Source organism: Tympanuchus pallidicinctus, unplaced genomic scaffold, assembly GCF_026119805.1.
Source record: "Tympanuchus pallidicinctus isolate F22 unplaced genomic scaffold, pur_lepc_1.0 scaffold6, whole genome shotgun sequence".
Classification (NCBI taxonomy): domain Eukaryota; kingdom Metazoa; phylum Chordata; class Aves; order Galliformes; family Phasianidae; genus Tympanuchus; species Tympanuchus pallidicinctus.
The window spans coordinates 7,149,609-7,168,395 of NW_026294780.1; the positions used below are offsets into that span (position 1 = coordinate 7,149,609).

The window sequence follows — 18,787 nt, forward strand, 5'->3', positions numbered from 1 at the left end:
CAGGCCACTGAGCACTCTTCTGGTTTTCTGCATCCGTCCATGCAAGCAAAACCCCTTAAAACTTACTTAGGACAGGAAAGACCCTTAGATTTCTCTGAGTGCTTTTTCACTGAACTGAACTCTGACTTCACTTCAAGGACAAGAGGAACTTCTAGAATAAACCAAGTGAAACTGAATTATGGTTGTTATTTTTTTTTAAAGCTCCTATTACATGTTTTCCAATCAACATGCTCCAAAGGAGAGCGCAGTGTGGGAACTGGAGCAGTTATGTGAACAGTGCTGTGCTATTAGCTCAGGATGGTACTTTTCTAGAAGTTACAGAATCATAGAATTGCTCAGGTTGGAAAAGACCTCAAAGATCATCGAGTCCAACCACAACCTCACCATACTACCCTGACTCCAACAACCCTCTACTAAATCATGTCCCTGAGCACCACATCCAAACGGATTTTAAACACATCCAGGGATGGTGACTCAATCACCTCCCTGGGGAGCCAATTCCAGTGCTTAACAACCCTTTCTGTACAGAAGTGTTTCCTGATATCCAACCTAAACTTACCTGGTGCAACTTGAGGCCATTTCCCCTTGTTCTGTCACCAGTGAGAAGAGACCAGCCCCGCTCTCACTGTAAGCACCTTTCAGATACTGGGAGAGAGCAATAAGGTCTCCCCTCAGCCACCTCTTCCTCAAACAAAAGAGCCCCAGTTCCTTCAGTAATTCAGTGTGCAGTAAGTCAGTGTGGAAGAAGGCCTGTAAACTGAGTGCTTTGTGTGACTGGGATTTTGCACTTTCCATTCTCAGCAAATAGCAATCGCAAGGGAAGGCGACTTGCTGACCAAGGAACGCCTCTGCTGCGGCCTGTCCATGTTTGAGGTTATCTTGACGAGGATCCGATCCTTCCTGGACGATCCCATCTGGCGTGGGCCCCTCCCCAGCAATGGTGTGATGCACGTGGACGAGTGTGTAGAATTCCACCGCCTCTGGAGCGCGATGCAGTTCGTCTACTGCATCCCCGTGGGAACGCACGAGTTCACTGTGGAGTACGTATGGGCAGCTGCCGGCAGCGCACCTGTGCCAGCAGCCCTTCCTTTGTTCCTTCTGCACCAAATAGAGGGGTTTGTTTGTGTGTCTGCTCACTGCAAAGCCAAGGGAAGCGATGCGATCGCCGGCAGGGGTTCGTAACGCGTGAACACAGAGATGATTGTATCTTTAAAGAAAACGACCCTGTATTTTAAGTGCTGGCAGAGTAGAATGAATGATCCCATGACAAGCAGGCCCTAGCACACGTTGTTCAATGGTAGCCTTACCATTACAGAAGCTGAATGCAAATAAAATAGCTGGACGTGTGCGAGCATCCCTAGCCAGTACTTTCTCATCTGACTCCTCACTGCAAGGATGAGCATTTGAAAGTTAACACGTTCATACGGTTCTTGGGTTTGGTAATTTGTGCATATCCATAGTTTGAAAAACTGCTGCTGTCGAGTGCTTCTCACTGACCAGCTATGGGGGAAATGACCTTTGCTTCCTTTCCTGTCTGCAGCCCAAAGCAGTGACAGTGCTGAATTCCCCCTTTGTTTTCTTTGAAAATGAAATGTATGCTGCTAGAGCCTAAGTGGGGGAGGGGGTAAATGTCCTTGAAGTAACTAACTGTAAGTTGTCGGAAAGCAGAAGGTGGAGGCTTCCTTTTTGTGTGTTTGTGTGTTAAGCATTCATTTGCATCACTTGTGGAACCTGGAAAGCAAAATTGATCTACTAGACTTCACAGTATTTTTTAGATTCATGTTTGTCATATTCTGGAGTTATTTAATATGTGTTTTATTATAATGGCTGATTCCTAAACGTTTCCTGTAGCTGTGTTTGAAGGCTCTTTGTGTTCTGGTTTCTATTTCAGGCAGTGCTTTGGAGATGGCCTGCACTGGGCTGGCTGCATGATCATTGTGCTCTTGGGACAGCAGCGTCGCTTTGACGTGTTGGATTTCTGCTACCACCTGCTGAAAGTCCAAAAGCACGATGGCAAAGATGAGGTTATAAAGAATGTGGTATGTTGAAAACATTTGTTCTTTCCAGAACGAACAAAAAAATCAGAGCTGTTTGTATTCAGGTGCTTTGCAGATGTACTGATCGCTTTTTGGAATGAAATGTTGAAAATGAGAGTACAAAGGATTAGACGCTAATACTGGAGCCTGAAGGCTGTAATTACTTGGCTGTAAGGATTTTCTGAACGCTGCTCATCTCCTACGCTTGCACTTGGATTGTGATTACATGAAGGCAGTTGTAAATTGCCCTTTTTGTACAAAAAGCTGCAGTGTCAGAAACCAGAATGCACCTTGGATTTCTTGATTGCATTACCAGTAATGGGGAAACGTTTGTAACGAAGTGACGTCACAGCATTTGGTGCTTTTCATCTCCAGAGCTAATTGTTGGTTTTTTTTTACATTTTGCAGCCTTTGAAGAAAATGGTTGAAAGAATTCGCAAGTTCCAGATTTTGAATGATGAAATAATTGCTATTTTGGACAAGTATCTGAAGTCTGGAGATGGAGAGAGCACACCCGTGGAACACGTGCGCTGCTTCCAGCCGCCCATTCACCAGTCCCTTGCCAGCAACTAGATTTCCTCCCTAATGATACTTTTTGCACCTGGTTAGGCTAAAAGTATGAGAAAGGAAAAAAAATGCCAGCAGGTTGAAGAAATCTTTTTATCTGCCCTTTTCAGTCCTCCTGTGCCATCTGAGTGATGCACTGTCCTCTTCACTCTCCAAGCACAGTAACTGTATACAATCCATACTTATTTTTCTAGACTAAAATTTTATATACTTTGATTAAAAGCCTGCAGCTGTAGAGGGTTTGTTCTTGCAGCCTCTTTGCATTCCTTTTCTGAGGTGGCCATCTCAGACCGGATCAGAATAAACATTCCCCCAAGCTATCAAAATAACAGCTGCGGAGGCTAAGGAGGCTTAAGAAACTGGGCTCTGTAGAAAGATTTAGAAACCAATGCCTAATTGTATTAGAGCATTAATTGCTTAATTAGCCTTTATTAAAAAAAAAAAAACAACAATGAATTCTGCAGCTGCTTTGTGAATAACTGATTTTTTCAGGTGATTGTTCTTTCTCTACACAAAAGTATTCTGTGATCATTAATTGTGGAAATGAAGGCTGGCTCAGGGGACTGCTCTACAGTTACTTAAGATGGAGGTGACTGATAGTACTTCTGGTATTTCTAAGTGGCAGAACTTCAACTGATTAGAATGGAATCTCTGTTTTTTCCTCGTAAGAGCTTCTTCCCCAGCTTGTATTTTGGTTGGAGATACAAACATGTTTACAAGTGATAAGGAGTTCTTGTTTCTCCTTGAGGAAGGAGAAAAAAATGAGCTAAAATTCCTCACAAAACAGAAGATAGAGATTTGCCAGGCAGTCTGCAAGTAAATTTACTTTGATGCAGGTTTTCCCAGACTGTCAGTGCTTAGGAGCCACTGTTCTGGCAAGCAGGCACACATGGCTGCCATGGTGTGTGGGAGATGCTTGTCCTTGATTCAAGCATTTCTTCTACTAGATAAAGAAATGTTTCTTAAAGAAAACTGTTATTTCCTCACAGTGGAGTGCCAGGAAGCCTTCTAGTCAGTCACACATTCCCCTCTGCTGCAGGCTTCAATTAAGGAATTGAAGAAATGCTTAATTTCCTGAGATCATTAGTGGTTTAGAGCCAAGTCTCACATACCCGAGGCTTCATCTTGGCCCTGTGCTACATAAGCAGTTAAGTAATAGAGCTTGGTTTTTGGCTTAAGAACTCTGTAAAAATAATTAATTATGGTGTAATTAAAGTAAATTATAATTCTCACTGGTTAACTAGCAGCATTAGGTGGACTGATCTCTAACATGTTAGAAATAGTAGTATTAGTGTGGATTTAGGATGACATTTTCCCTTCGATGAATATGTTTTCAGAGATTACTTTTCTGTCAGTTTCACATTTTCAAAGGTGGTTTAGTATTTCGTCAACCAGATTTAAGTGTTTTAAAAAAAAATCCACCACCTTCTTCACTTTGTATAATTGCTCACCTTAAAGGGGAAAAAGAAAGCACACAAAAGGCATAACTGTCTTATTTTAAATCATCTAACATAAGGGATCTGGAATCCAAAGCATCTATTACAGTATAAAGTAAAATGTTACATGAAATTTTAGCCTGAGTCAGGCTGGTGTTTTGGTACTGGAAGTGGCAGTCAGCAGTCTGGTGCTACTGCTGCACAACCTGCAGTTTTTAGGGTCTTTGGAGGGAGCTGTGCTCTGTACCTGAACAGTAGAGATGTGATGCTCCTTAAAACCAGACAGAAATTCAAATCCTGTTCTTCACCCAGAATTTCAAGGACCTTTTTTCTTGTTTGACATCTTGGTGTCTCTTCCACATATGAAAAGGAAGGCAGCAGAGTCAGTTTCACAGGTGGGAGGTGCTTGATTTCTGTCCTGGTAATAAACTGTACTCTTCAACATTAAGCACTGAAACTGACAAAATGAGAGCAGTAAACAGCTGGCTCTAGCCTTCCCCATCTATAGGAGGAACGTTGTTATAAAACTACATCACTAATACTTATTTTCTGCCTTTGTGAACTTGCTTAAAAAAAATTACCACCAGAACACTGTTTAAGCAGTGATGTTTTGGATTTGTTTTTTTTCTGATCCACTTCCTGAAGTACTGACAGAGGCAGCAACTGCATTACTGCAAGCAGAACTACAGTTCTGTGATTAGGGTTGGTTTGTTGATGTAAATCCTCCAGGTCTAACAAAGCTTTAGGTAAGTAGGACTTTCAAAGGATTACTGCTGCTTGGTTATAGCTTTCTTCTGCCAAAGGCTGGGACAGCTCCCACTGTGATAAGATGTTACAGCCATTCAGCAGTCATTTGGGGCACAATAAGTACAAAGGATTCAGGCCCACTGCAATCCGTTTACCACCAATGCAGAAATAAAGCCATTTATTTTGGATAAAATTGTCATTAGTGCAATACATCTTGAAACGGAAGAGAGAAATGAAAGTATTTACATAACTTAAGCAACAACACCAGCTGTGGTCTGAGGTCATTTTAGTTATTTTCGTAAAGTAAAAATAAGGCAAATTAAAACCCCCTTCAGTGTTTGTGATCCAAACTAACCGAACTTAAAGATTGTCTACCCACACTGTTAAGAAGTACATGAGGTTCCAGACAAGCTCAGACATTTCACAGCAGGAAAAAGAAATAAATCCAGAGTTACAGAATTGTTCTTCTCTTATTTAACAAGTAGGTGTTTTCAGAAGGCTGACAGACTTCCATTTCTCCTGGCTGAGAGACTCTCTGTGGATTGTATTTCACTGAGGCAGGTAGAACTTTCTTCATCGTGATTAAAGCAGTCATACGTGCTCAGCAAAGACCCATTTGCTGCTCTGTCATCTTTCCGCAAGGAAACGGGCAAATTTGCTAGGGTGAAGTTAACATCTTTGAAGGCATGCAATAAAAAGATCCCCACGATGATAGTAAGGAAGCCACTGAAGGTGCCAGTAATATCATCAGCCGCCATGTGCTGCCATTCCTTGAACAGGATAGCAGAACAAGTTAAAACGGACGTCGTAAAGATTACGTAGTAGATTGGAGTCACTATTGAAGTGTTGAATATATCCAGAGCCCTGTTCAAGTAGTTGATCTGCGTGCTCACACAGACGGTAAGGCTTAGCAGCAGAATCCAAGACAAGGGACGTTTCAGCACTGGCTTTCCTGCAAAAAGTTCCTTGACAGCGATGCCCAGGCCTTTTACACAGGAGACTGATAATGCTCCGATCACAGAGCAAATTGTGATGTACACGAGGATGTTGGTCTGTCCATGGCGAGGCCCCACCACGACTATTAGAATTAAAGACACAATGACAACAACTGTTGCGAAGACCACAAAACCTGCGTTTGGGGAGAAAAGGCATCTTGTCATTCATGTATTCTATCAAACACCTTAAGGGTAACAAGAAGAAGCACACTAATAAGGCGACTGACTCAGCTTGAATAGAAAAGATAGCAAGTTTCTCGTTAGTCCACCAACACTGAAGTTAAAATGATTTTAGTGTGACCTTGCTAAAATAATGAAACTTGGGCACATTACATTTACCACTCTGTCAGCCTGAAGACTCTATGGAATCACACTGCAGAACCTAAATCTACTCCGCTGTGACAAGATGAAGCAGACACAGAACATCTTTGTGGTATCTGAGGTTGGTAATAAAACTCTCTGCTTAGAGAGGACTAAGTACACATCTTTCTGTATTAACTACTTAGAAACCAAGCCAGCATTTTTCTTACCTGGATCACGTAGTTTGTTGGACATTTCATCTAAAGTTTCTACTTCTTCCTCTTGTGGAGCATGAATTACCATCACGGTTGATCCAAGTATACTTAGCAAACACCCTATTTTTCCATGTAGATTAAGTTTTTCATTTAAAAAGAAGGATGACAAAATGGCACTAGGAAGAAGAAAAAATGAACAAAACATGCAATCAGTAATATTTATTTGCTCACCAACTTACAGCTTGATTTGACCATACATGCTAGTTACATACTGGATGTGCACTTTTTGGTGAGCAGGAACACCCTTAATAGCCATAAATCACTTACAGCAATTCCACTGGTTAAGCTTTTATTCAAAATAGAAAATCAACTGTTTCACTATCAAGATACTTGCTGCAGGCAGAACTAACTTGTAGGATTTTGCAGCACCTTTTTATGGTGCCTCCCCTGAACTCTGTGTTGAGGCACTTGTAAAAATCAATTTTAAAAAGACAAAAATCTTGAAAATACTCCTGTGTTGTATACAATGTGTTTTTAAAATGGAGAAGGCAACAGTTTTTCACATACTGAGGTGCAAACTGCTGGAACCATTTTAAAGCAGTCACTTGGAATGTGGAGAAACTTCAAGTTACTTCTGACGTTTGTAACTGCTCTTCATTTATAGTTAAGAACAAGCCACATTTACTACAGCATATCTCAGGCACTTACAAATATTTAGCTTCACTCTCTGCAATCACACTGCTTTCTGTTAGTATTTCTTACCTTACAAGAACACTGAGAGCTCCTAGAGGAGTCACTAATGTAGCTGGTGCAAAAGCATAGGCAGCAAAGTTAGCTACTTCTCCCGCTCCCACTGCAGAGTAGTAATGATAACAAAAAAGAAGTTAGGGTGTCTTATGCAACAAACGCGTGAATCCATGCAGATCTTCTTGCACACATGAACATGCAGTAAGGGAACAAGGGAAAAATCTAATGGTGGTGTTGGGCTAACAGTACTTGTAGAACACAAAGCGTCCACTGCTATTTTCAACACAAAACAGGCTGGGGGACTACAACAGGCCCTAAAATTAATTCTGCCAAATTAGAAGAGGTGCTTTACTTTGGTGTCCATGTTGTATCTCCCAGCCTGCTAACTGGAATCATGAACTTTCGCATGGAAGAATCTGCAGTGCCAGGCTACAAGGCAAAACAAAGGCTACAGCATACATTAAGTCACAGTTACTTACTTGAAAGAAGTCCAGCCCACCACAGCCACTCCTTAAGGTATGCATGACCACCTTGACCTGAAAGAGTGTTTGTTACTCCATTAAAAATACAGATCAACAAACAGCTGGCTCTGCCACTAATAACACTGCCAAAACATTTTTGTTTGCTCTTAAAAATACAGGCAGTCTTTACTGTCTCTTTGATATGGTCTCTTGAGCTAGAGGAATTGAAATCATTGTCAAGCACTGACGTGCAGATGCTTCTTACAGCCTGCTTTGAAAACTGATTATTTATTTCCTTTTTGTTAGAAGTGGCAGTGATGATCTTACTGGCTTTACAATGAAAAACAGTTCTTTCAACTCACTGTAACAACACAAAAAGGCAAGTTACACATCTCAGAAAAACACTGTGGAAATCAGGTGTGGCTTAGACAATCAACTACATACGTCAGTGTGAAATGCAGTCACACTTCCCCATTCCAAACCAGGCAAAATGAATTGTGTATCTCACACAGAATCAACCATCTTTCAAAAGCAGACAGGACTGCCACTGAATTACAAATATTCAGATTCAGCTTTCTGAACGATGTAAGGATTCTGCAACTATCTGCGTGCTCATCGCATGCTGCTCTCAAACCAATATTCTATTACAGCTCCAATGCACTGTAACAATCCCTCATTTCCTTTACAGCCATTGAGGTGTGGGGAAGTGGCTTTTAAAATCTTTAAGACCTTAAGTTGGACCTCTCCCTGCTACAGGCAGCACTCAGACTTGGTTGCTACTAAACACTGCAAACATGAGCCTCGTTTAGAAAACCCAGGAACAGGCAGAAGGAAAAGAAAGAATCTAGGTAGTGCTGGTCAGAATTTTATTGTTCCAATCAATACATTGACAGACTGATGAAAAAAATCGATTCCCAAAATGGTACCAGCTATACTGAAAGTGATTTAATATTGTTTAATTCAGTTCAACAAAATAAAGCTAGAAATGTATACAGATGTCCATTAACATGGCTTTTTGTGTGATTAATTAATATATTAATCCATAAGTAGAACTGAGCACTGCTTAGAACGTTCCTGGCTTTAAAAAGGCAACAATGAGAGACAAACACTTTCAGCAGCTCCAGAGAACAGACAACACTACAGCGTATCATTACATGTGACTCTTGAGTTTTCTACACCATCTCCTGACAAATGCAGTTAAATCCACCCTCCTAGGAGCACAGATACAGTTAAAGAGTGCTGGTTCCAAGACCAATTTGCAAAATGAATTCAAGCCTTACCTAACATGGAAAGGAATAGTTTTATAGTAAGTGTCCCTACAGGGCACTGTATGCAAATCTAGCAGTATGTGTCACACGCTGAGTTAGGTGTATTTGACACCAGAGGGAAAAAAACACAACAAAAACACACTGGATAAATATTTTAGCTTCCATATACCTAAAAGTAAGAAGGAGATCATAAATTCAGTAATCTATTAAGCAGTAAAACCAGAATGTTGTCAAGCTTCTTAAACATGCATTTACCTGCTCTCATGGAGCCCTTCCTTGCTAATCGGAGAAGGCCTTTCTTTTTCAGGATGAAACTCCCTCCAATAAAGATGCTGGAGCTCATAGCCAACACCAGCCCAATGCAGAAGTCATATCTCCCACGGGCTTGGCTCATCTCGTAAACTTCTGGGGACTGTCACATTGATCAATGAACAGTAGGGCTTCTGTTACTCAACACGAGGTGATGCAATACTGAAACCTGCACAGAACAAACACGGTTAAAATGGTAGAAATGTGTAACACACAGAGGATTCCTCAGCAGTTCATGTGGCTGGTTCTTCCTGAGAATGGCCTATGGAAAGAAAGAAGTACGGGTAAGCTTGACTCACGGATGAGCAACTAACATCTCTACCTGACCCAGAATATAAAAACGGAAACCTTGAAACATAAAAGCTTCCCAGAAAAGAAAGAAAAGGAAAACTTCTAAGTGATGTGATTTATTTTCCTTTTCCTTACGTACACAGAGCTGTGGGCTGCACACCACTTAGCTGACAACACCAAACAAATAATTACTTACATTGAAATTAGTTTGTCAGAGAGCCTGAGAACAGCCACAGCATTTCTTCCACATGAATTCACTAGAGAAAGTGAAAGAAGAGCAGAACAAGTGTCAGATTTACAGCAATTTGCCTGACACAAATGAGCCTGGATGTAAGCACGTGCATGTACTAGCTATAAACAAGGCACAAGAAAATGCCTCTGTTTGTTGATGCACTGTACAAAGAACTTCCCACACCTGCATGAAGCATTTTTCTGCTCAGCTACAGCAACTATGTGCTCTCTGCTGAAAAGCACCCACCCAACCTAAGCCTCAGTTATGTAAGACCTTCAATGACAGCTTAGCAAAAAGTACTAACTAGACTGGAGTACAAATGTAGGTTTTACATACTCATCCTCTAGCTAAATACGGAAATTCATTTCAGTGCATCCTTTCTCCTGTTATCTACTGCAATGAAGATCTCCTGGATTTCATCTAATACGTAAGATTTAAATTTAAGATATCTGTATAAATCCTTTTAAAATGAATAAAAACCAAACCCAAAACAAAACCCAACCCAAAGTCCTTTCAAGAAGATTAACGTTCCTCTAGTATGAAGGGAAATGGAAACTATATTTAGGCTTTTATTTTAAGGCTGCTGGTTATTATGAACATTCAGAGAACTGGCCGAAAGGAAGAAAACACACCTATAGATAAAGGTAGTTTTATTTCCTGCGAACACCAATCACAGATTTGCATTGATTTCCCCAAGCAATCATTTTCCACATAATCAGAAGCACTGCATGTGCTGCTGCACGTTGTATTAACAAGCTTTTGACTTTAAAGGGAAAGGGACCAAAGAACAGGAGGGAAAAAAATGCTTCCATTCAGGTGCTCATTAAAGTCATGGAATTCAGATTCTAATACTGAGAGACAGCAGCAGCCTCCCACATAGCAGTACAGTGCCAGCACCAAGGCAGTGCAATACCAAACACCCAGGCTCTGGCAGAGATGGGCGTACCAATGCAAGCTTTGGACTTCATAAAAGTACACTGCAAGTCTGCCAGGCAAGCTCACAGCTCCAACTCCTTCTCTTGTTTCTTTAAATTCACTGTTTTCTTCCAATACTACCTCTCCTTTTATGCTCTTGCTGCCAACTTCCATTAATTCACTACTCTCCTAGGAAAACCCAGCAGAGAACACGGGTAGGTTAACATTAAAAGTGAACACAGCTCCCCTTGTTTGCACCCTGATAGGCTGTGAAAAAGCAAAGAAAAGCAAACTTATTCCATAAACACTCAACACAGCACTATCCAAAACGCTACAAGATGGGCAGTTCAAAAAGCTCCAGCCCCCTCTGATTATCCTTGCAGACGTTTCAGTATCTTCTTTTGTAGGAAAAAGTGAAATAAAAGAACTGCAAAGATCTGCTTTAAAAACCAACACAAACAACAAAAAAACCTGAAGTGGATTCAGGCATGACTCAAAGACACCTACCACACAAAACTCATGAGTGAGAGAGCCAGACCACAACAAATCACCTCACTAACAGCTCCAAACACTTCCTGGCTTTGAACTGCCTCTTCTCCCAGGCAATAAACAGGGCCTGAGGAGATGGCCGCAAGTTGTATCAGAGGAGGTTTAGGTTATACATAAGGAAGAACTTTTTGTCTCAGAGAGTGGTCAGGCACTGGAATGGCTGCCCAGGGAGGTGGTGGAGTTGCCGTCCCTGGCAGTGTTCAACAGGCGTCTGGACGAGGAGCTGTGAGATATGGTTCAGTGCTTGTGGTGGCAGTGGTGATGGGAGGATGGTTGGACTAAATGATCTTGTGGGTCCTTTCCAACCTTGTGATTCTATGAATTCAGAAGACCAACAGAAGCTACTCCAATTATATTACCAATGAGAGTAATTTTATTGGTGTAGTTTTTTATTAAAACAGAGCTCAAACTGACAAAATCACCTTTCTTTGGAGGAAGAATCTGATTATTTTTCACATTGCTGCTTTTTCCTAAGCTTAGTTGCCCTCGCAGATGTGGCCAGTCCTATTCTGGCTTGGATTGGAGTGCCGTACTTTCATGCATAGTTCACCCTGATGTCTCCTTTCACTGGCTATTTCTGCAGCAGGGTTGTGGCAAATCCAGCTCCTCACTGAAGAGGCTCACCAGGAGGGAAGGAAGGTTGGTGGCGGTTTTAGTTGGACTTGTAACTGTTCTGCAGATTCTTTAACTGAATTCACAACTGATTTTAACACTGAGTATATCTGGGAAATAGCATAAATAACAAGCACAGCTGCTGACAAGCTAGAGTGAATCATGGAATCACAGAATGGCCTGGGTTGAAAAGGACCACAATGATCATCTGGTTTCAACCCCCTGCTATGTGCAACCACCAGACCAGGTGCCCAGAGCCACATCCAGTCTGGCCTTGAATGGCTCCAGGGATGGGGCATCCACAGCCTCCTTGGGCAACCTGTTCCTGTGTGTCACCAGCCTAACACAAGGAAACATTTCTTTTTCCCCTTTGCTCAGAAGTCCTTTTCTCTCCACAGGAGCACAAGGTACGGAGCTTAAAAGATGTTAAATATTTATTGTAACAAATTAGCTACATATTCAGAAACATTAGAAGTGATTTTGTGAGATGAAATAATATTTTACATTTGAAAGTAGATAAGCTTAAGTAAGTATGAGGGAGTTATCAGCCAAAAAAAATTAATTATCACCTCTAATTGTTGTACTTCATCTGAAAGCAATAATTACAGTCAGTAAAAGTTAACATGGTGGATTGTTCTAACATTGCCTACTTGGCCACCAGCCCTCAAGAGCTAAGTAGACTGTCTTTTCTCTGAGAAATAGCCTAAATGTACACTAAAATCTCTGAATGCTAGAATTCTGGATTTTCTCTCCAAAGCCTGATCTTTTTAACTGTGAATGAGATGATATCAATAAACTAAGGCAGACTTTAACAAGCCATTTACTTTAACCATCTGCCCAAGTACAGCATCACTTAATGCTGCTCCTCACAACAGGCAATTCAAGCACTCTTCTCCAAGGAAGATTCTTACGAATGAAACTACATAAACACCACCTCCAAACTCTCTTCTGCAGAACTACTGTTTTATGAACTGCATTTGTTTAGCCAGTTCCACCTGGCTGGACGTAATAACTTTCATTTCCTCCTACAGAAACATCTCCTTTTACAGAAATGTTTCCTGAAAATATTCAACAGCATTTACTCACTGGCAACCCTTCCCTGCTCACTGCCATTAATTACCACTCTTGTTTCGGCCACACCACCAACACTACATGACTCACCAGAAGGATCTGAAAACAACAGGCCTGTTTTGATATGACATTACTAAGAGTTACCCCAGGTACAGCTGCTCACCATTTTTTATTTTATTTTTTTTTAACTTTTCTGCTGTCTTTTCAATTCTGCTCACCTGTAAGAGCTCCATAAGAAATTTTGTGTTTCTGAATTTCAAATAGTGCACCTGCTAAATGCCCTCTCATCCACAAAGCCTTATGTGGAAGAAGAGTGGGTTCAAGCAACCAAAGCTTAAACAAGTGTACAGTGACTGTTATTCTTCTTCACTTCCAGAGGCATAAATCCACAGGAACCAGAAACACCCCCTAACAGCACAAGTGTTCAGTAATGTACCCTTTGAAGGCTTGTTACATACATACCAATTTGTTCCAAAATCCAGAGGCATTCGCTTCTTAAGTATCTCCAGTGTTAGGTTTCTAAAATATAAGTTAATAAGAATATTGATTGGTACATTAAGATTTCAGCTAGAAAACCCCAATGTCCATAACTTAATGCTAATCTCACCTTCATGCACGACACACAGAAGTGTACACAGTCTCACCTATGCTTCACAAAGGGAGCTCACACTTTTAAAAATGCCTGAGTAACACAGTAGAGAGATTTTCCAGTTCAACATTCCCTTCAAACGCCTCATGTGGAACCTTACAGTTCTCCCATCCCTTTGCTTTTCACTTCACTAATTGAAGAAATGAGCGTGCAATCCAAGCCATTCCTTAGGAGGGAACATGCTAAAAGTTGAACTGAAATACTGTTGTCATCCCTTCATATTTGTTCAGTAACTTAAGTCCTAAGCACTTTTATGGTAAGAAAAACTAAAGTTTCAAGCTTTGGCTTTAGTACAGTGAGCTTTTAGAAGATATTAATATACAGAACTCTTAGGTTGGGGAAAAAAGTAACAACGCAGATATTCTCAGTAAGATTCCTTAAACCTGCAATGTACAGGTAACTCTGTAACCCAAGTCTTCCTCCTCAGTCCAGTTATGTGCACTCATGAAAATCTGAGACATGGGGGCAGAGAACACATAAAGGACAGACATAACACACAATTCAGACTTCAGAGCTGCTGGTTCAAATCTCAGTCACGTGCACCTTTAAAAGGCCAAGATGCATGCCATCCAGAGCCCAAGGAGTCCAGAAAGTAGGAAAGAGCACCTCCAATTTTGTAGCACAACTCTAATTCCAACAGGATGAATCACAGAATCACAGAATGTCCTGGGTTGAAAAGGACCACAACGATCATCTGGTTTCAACCCCCTGCTATGTGCAGGGTCACCAACCACCAGACCAGGCTGCCCAGAGCCACATCCAGCCTGGCCTTGAATGCCTCCAGGGATGGGGCATCCACAACCTCCTAGGGCAACCTGTTCCAGTGCGTCACCACCCTCTGAGTGAAAAACTTTCCCCTAATCTCCTAAAGCAGAGATAAAGTTTTCCAGCCTTGTCCATGAGAGCGCAGTCTTATCCTTATTTTTATGTATTACACAGACAAGGTAAACAAGGAAATATGCTTTATCTTCATGTTATTATTATTATTATTATTATTATTATTTTTTTTACAAGGATGTCATACATGTGCATATAGATAGCACACCAGAGGCACAAGTGCTCAAAGCAAAAGACACACCAGTTTCAAAAAGCCCATTTAAGAAGGTTTTTTGAACAGTGAGGAAGTGTACTCCTTCAACACGGCATTAATAAAGAAAAAAACAAAGAGCATTCAATTTTAAGATACTGGGGGAGAAAAAAAGAAAAGAATCCATTCTTTACCTTTTTGTACATCCTATTCTTCCTACGCTACTTACACTTATCCTCTTTTATATAAAGAACAATCTTCAATGGCAGGACGTTCACTAAAACAGAGCGTTATTCATCAACTAGGCAACTACAGCGTGTTTCGTAGCTGCTGCCCTCCTGCCTGCATTTCCCAGAAGTCTATCAAAAAGGCCCCAACAGTCAATGACACAACCTCCTCCATCCCTGCTGCAACTATTTCGTTACCTCATCCTCAGCCACACGACCAAAGTTCACTCAAGTTCCACCTTGAGCTTTTGAGACAGGCAGCCTCGCGTTCCACGCAACCTAAAGACGCTCCGGGACTGAGACGCCAGACGCAACCCTTACCTTCACAGAACGGAAACAAACCCGAGACCTCCCTTCACACCTCACACCGAAGCCGAGCTCGGGTTGGGAAGCTCTGCCGGTGTTCACCGGGCACTCAGCGTCACACCGAACCGCGGACGAACCCGTCCATCTCCACGGGACGAACGCGGCACCGCAAATACCCCGCCGCCAGTCTCATGCACGCACGCACACGTTACCACGGCCAGGCACGGCCCACTCGGGCCTCACGGCTGCTCACCCACACGGCTCCCAGCACGCCGGCACCGGGGCCCGCGGCTCGACCCCGAGGAGGGGCGGCGCCTCGCGCCCACAAGCCCCGCCCCTCGGAGCGCGAGCTCCAGGCCGCCCTCCCCCCCGTGGCGGGCCGCCAGGCCTCCTCCGCCCTCATCTCTCCCCCGTTACCTGCGGTCGCCGCCCCTCACGCTCCCGTCGGGAGGAGCCCCGCGGCTCCCGCGCGCGGAAGAGGAGGGGGAGGCCGGAGCGGGCGGTGGGAGGGGCCGGCCCCTACGCTCTGCACCGCCATGAGGTGAGGGGATGGCAGGGTGAGGACTGACGGCGGGCAGCTGCGGCGAGAGGCGAGGGCAGCCGCCTTCCCCGCGCTCGGCTGTCCCCGCCCCGCTGGTCCCGGCAGCACCCGCCGGAAAGGGCGCGGCCGCCTCGCTCTGGGCCGGGCCGCGCCCCGCCCGTCCCGGTCACGTGGCCTCTCCCGTAAGCCTTCCCCTCTCCTTCCCCCTGGGGGTGCGGTGTGACGTCAGCACTACCGGCGGCTGAGGGCCGCGTAACCGCCGTCACCTTCGGAGCGAAGGGGGGAGCTGCCTGAGCCCGGGGCGGGACGTAACTCCGCTTAGGAACGCTATTTCTGAGCCGGCTTCGTTGCCTTCTACGGGCAACTTTTTTGTATTATTATTTTTAAATAAAGAGCCATTTAATGCACTGCAGAATATTTCACAAGAAGCGTGTTTCCTCGCAGCCGCACGTCATTCGTTATGACTTGCTACCCCAAGCATCCCTTCCAAAAATCCACGTTCCCCTTTCTTTTTACACTCTTACAGGAAAACTTACAGACCATATACAGTAAGATTAAAAAAAAAAAAAAAAAGGCCATTTTAAATAGTTGAATGATTTCTATGATTTATTAGTCCATTTAAGCCAAATGCCACGCTCCTCATACACAGTTTCCTACCAAGACTACTTGAATCTCATATGCCTGACTGGATGTTGGCATGTTTCTCCTCAGCTTGTAGTTTAGACTCTGGAACACAGCTCTATCAGTTGATAAGTGCCAGGCTCAGAGAGCCCTGCAGTTCCTTCAGAACTACTGATATACACCTTCCAAAGCTACCGTGGAACATTAGCCTAGATTGCCACCACTCCCAAAACGTCCACGATAGCTCCACCTGAGAGCTCTGACTTTCAAGTAGGACAGACCTGTTGGTCACATCTCCCAGTGACAACACTTTGCTAGGATTTCTCAGAACATGACCACAGTCTGCATAGGCTGCTGCTTCATTTCTGTAAAACTCAGAAACAAAACCGGAGCAGCAATCTTGGCTTACCCTCCCATGACCCTCATCTTGCTCATCAGCTGGACCAAAAAGGCCCCTCACTCTGTCACTTTAAGTCCTGCAATTTCCAGGACACTCAAAGAAACAATTTTAGGCCTTTTTTATATCCTAGGGCAACATACTATCCCCAGGCTTGAAACTAGACTGTTAGATGCAACATTAATTTTGCACTGGAACAGGTTGCCCATTGAGGTTGTGGATACTCCACCCCCAGAGGCATTCAAGGCCAGGCTGGATGTGGCTCTGGGCAGCCTGGTCTGGTGGTTGGTGACCCTGCACATAGCAGGGGGGTTGAAACCAGATGATCGTTGTGGTCCTTTTCAACCCAGGACATTCTATGATTCCATGATGATCTATATAACAGACAGTACGCAGCTATTTGCTAAGCACTTCACAGCTGGCTTTTCTGTGTTGTGCAAGATACCAGAACTGTGAAGTCTTTGAAAAAGCTCAATATCTGTTTAAACTCTTCTTGATTTATTTTTTTCCAGCTGTTAGTTCTGATCAACATACTGTTACTCCTTCACACAGAAAACATTTTTGAGTGCTCTCAGTTCATCACAAGTCATCGCAGCCTTATTTCACTGCCAGAGGTTGTGCTTAACAGAAAATTATCAAAAAATTATCTCTTGATAATTTACAACAGCATGATACATCAGACATGTTTTCAGAGTATCTGGAAACTACTCTGAAAAGAAGAATGATAGTAAGCTACCTACCCTCATCCACTCTCACAATACCGCTGCACGTTCTTTGTACTCAGTGAATTTCACTGCAAAAGTCTGCTAGTATAAGTTATTATGCAAAGCTGTGAGCAGAACTTTTCAGGGCTCAGTATCTATTGTGTATATAAACATCCCTCAAGGTTTAAGGATAAAGAGCAAGGCTGCCACTCACACAACCCTGAGAAACATTAGCAGGTTAGCAGGTTCGTGCTGCATATGAGCTAGCTGACTCTCGTGCAGTAATTTCCAACCCCATACAAACAGTGAAAAGATTGCGATAAAAAGCTATCTACCCAGAGCCTCTGTCTGGTATCCCTTGGCAAAATATCACAAGCTGGCAGAGTTTTAAAGCATCCCACCAGGGTAACAAATTCAGTGCTGTCTGTAGATGGCAGAAAACTGATGAGGAAATCAGGCAGCTGTAACGGCCTCTGGTGGCCATGTCCCTGCTGCGATTAACCAAGACAGCTGAGCAGAACAAAGGATCCGTATCTGTGAGTCTGATCCTACAAGGGTTGCGCTCCCACATGCAAGTTAATAAGCTCTGCTTAAGATCTCAAAAATAAGAACAAAAACAGTAACAAACACGTCAGAAAAATCAACAGCACTTTATTTATTTTTTTCCCCTCCCCTCCACCACCTCTTGTTAAATAAAGAGAAAACGGCACCATCAGCTTTTGGTCTTTTTAACACCCTCCTCAAGTGAGACGTGGGGATGAGATGCACACACACTCATGACTGGTTATGTCACAGACCTCAGTGGTAACAACGGCATACTGGCTTACTTTAAAAATAAATACATAAAAGGCTATTAAAAAAGGGAAATCAGAGATGCTGCATACAGAAAGAAAACCTCTTTTTTCCTGGTCTTCCTATCTCAGTACATTGCATTAATATCAGCAATATCTTAAAAATAAGATTTCAATCACATACCTTGTGAAGAATCCATGTCGGTCTCTTCTAACGCATGCAAATTTTATACTCAAGAGACACTTTGCTTGTTTTAAAATAACTTTTAACTTTCACCAGCAGTAATACTGGTCTGTTCCCTAAGACACAAGCCTAAAGACCGAAACAGTTCCTCATCATGATCCCACCATTTGAAAAATGACATGTCTGAAAGTCATGCTTGTGCCAGTATCTAATACAAGTAGCTATGAATTTCAGATGAAGGATTACCTGGGCAAACACCATCTTCTGAAATGATTCCCTCTGTGGAAAGCTATCACGGCAAGAAATTAGACCAGTCACACAGGTTTCTTTAGCCTATGTACAGGAGAGTATGATAACCTTTAAACCAGTTTGAACTGACTCAAGCTCCACCGAACACTTCTGCCAGGAGGGTTTATTTTATATGTGAGCATACCTCAAGTGCAATTAAAACATCACGGCTGCAGTTTTTGGTAGATGCCACCACATGATGACTGAGCCTTTCACGTGGTAATTGATCTGTACACATGAAAGAACAGTCCATCACCAGTAAAAGAAAGGCTATAAAAGTAAGGAAAATAGCTTGGGCTCA

General features: G+C 42.8%; 2 protein-coding genes across 6 annotated transcripts in view; one reads left to right on the forward strand and one right to left on the reverse strand.

Annotated features, from left to right (window-relative positions):
- CYFIP1 (cytoplasmic FMR1 interacting protein 1) overlaps positions 1 to 3,066 on the forward strand; it is a 64,595-nt gene extending 61,529 nt beyond the window's left edge. For all 3 annotated transcript variants that reach the window (XM_052664801.1, XM_052664799.1, XM_052664800.1), the window contains exons 29-31: positions 802 to 1,040; positions 1,892 to 2,039; positions 2,445 to 3,066. In XM_052664801.1, the coding sequence (XP_052520761.1) occupies positions 802 to 1,040; positions 1,892 to 2,039; positions 2,445 to 2,609 (552 nt within the window). In that variant the 3' untranslated portion in view covers positions 2,610 to 3,066. The remainder of the gene's footprint in view (positions 1 to 801; positions 1,041 to 1,891; positions 2,040 to 2,444) is intronic.
- A 1,870-nt stretch (positions 3,067 to 4,936) lies between these two features.
- On the reverse strand, positions 4,937 to 15,612 carry NIPA2 (NIPA magnesium transporter 2). 3 transcript variants are annotated; one of them, XM_052664845.1, is made up of 8 exons: positions 15,378 to 15,612; positions 13,214 to 13,270; positions 9,569 to 9,629; positions 9,028 to 9,250; positions 7,523 to 7,579; positions 7,059 to 7,149; positions 6,312 to 6,472; positions 4,937 to 5,915 (listed from the first exon to the last, which is right to left on the reverse strand). In XM_052664845.1, exons 4-8 carry the CDS (start codon positions 9,164 to 9,166, stop codon positions 5,278 to 5,280), a joined length of 1,086 nt encoding a protein of 361 aa, XP_052520805.1. In that variant the 5' UTR covers positions 9,167 to 9,250; positions 9,569 to 9,629; positions 13,214 to 13,270; positions 15,378 to 15,612; the 3' UTR covers positions 4,937 to 5,277. The 3 variants fall into 3 exon arrangements, with proteins under 3 accessions (XP_052520805.1, XP_052520806.1, XP_052520804.1); XM_052664846.1 differs by lacking the exon at positions 15,378 to 15,612 and adding an exon at positions 15,214 to 15,278; XM_052664844.1 differs by lacking the exon at positions 15,378 to 15,612 and adding an exon at positions 14,976 to 15,096.
- Positions 15,613 to 18,787: the final 3,175 nt, after the last annotated feature.

Excerpts from the sequence above, each read along its gene's own strand:
- NIPA2 (XM_052664845.1), bottom strand. The coding sequence starts at position 9,166 with ATGAGCCAAGCCCGTGGGAGATATGACTTCTGCATTGGGCTGGTGTTG. Across the intron at positions 7,580-9,027 it reads GAAGGGCTCCATGAGAGCAG|GTCAAGGTGGTCATGCATAC; the intron begins GTAAATGCATGT and ends ACACTCTTTCAG. Across the intron at positions 7,150-7,522 it reads GTGGGCTGGACTTCTTTCAA|TGGGAGCGGGAGAAGTAGCT; the intron begins GTAAGTAACTGT and ends ACTACTCTGCAG.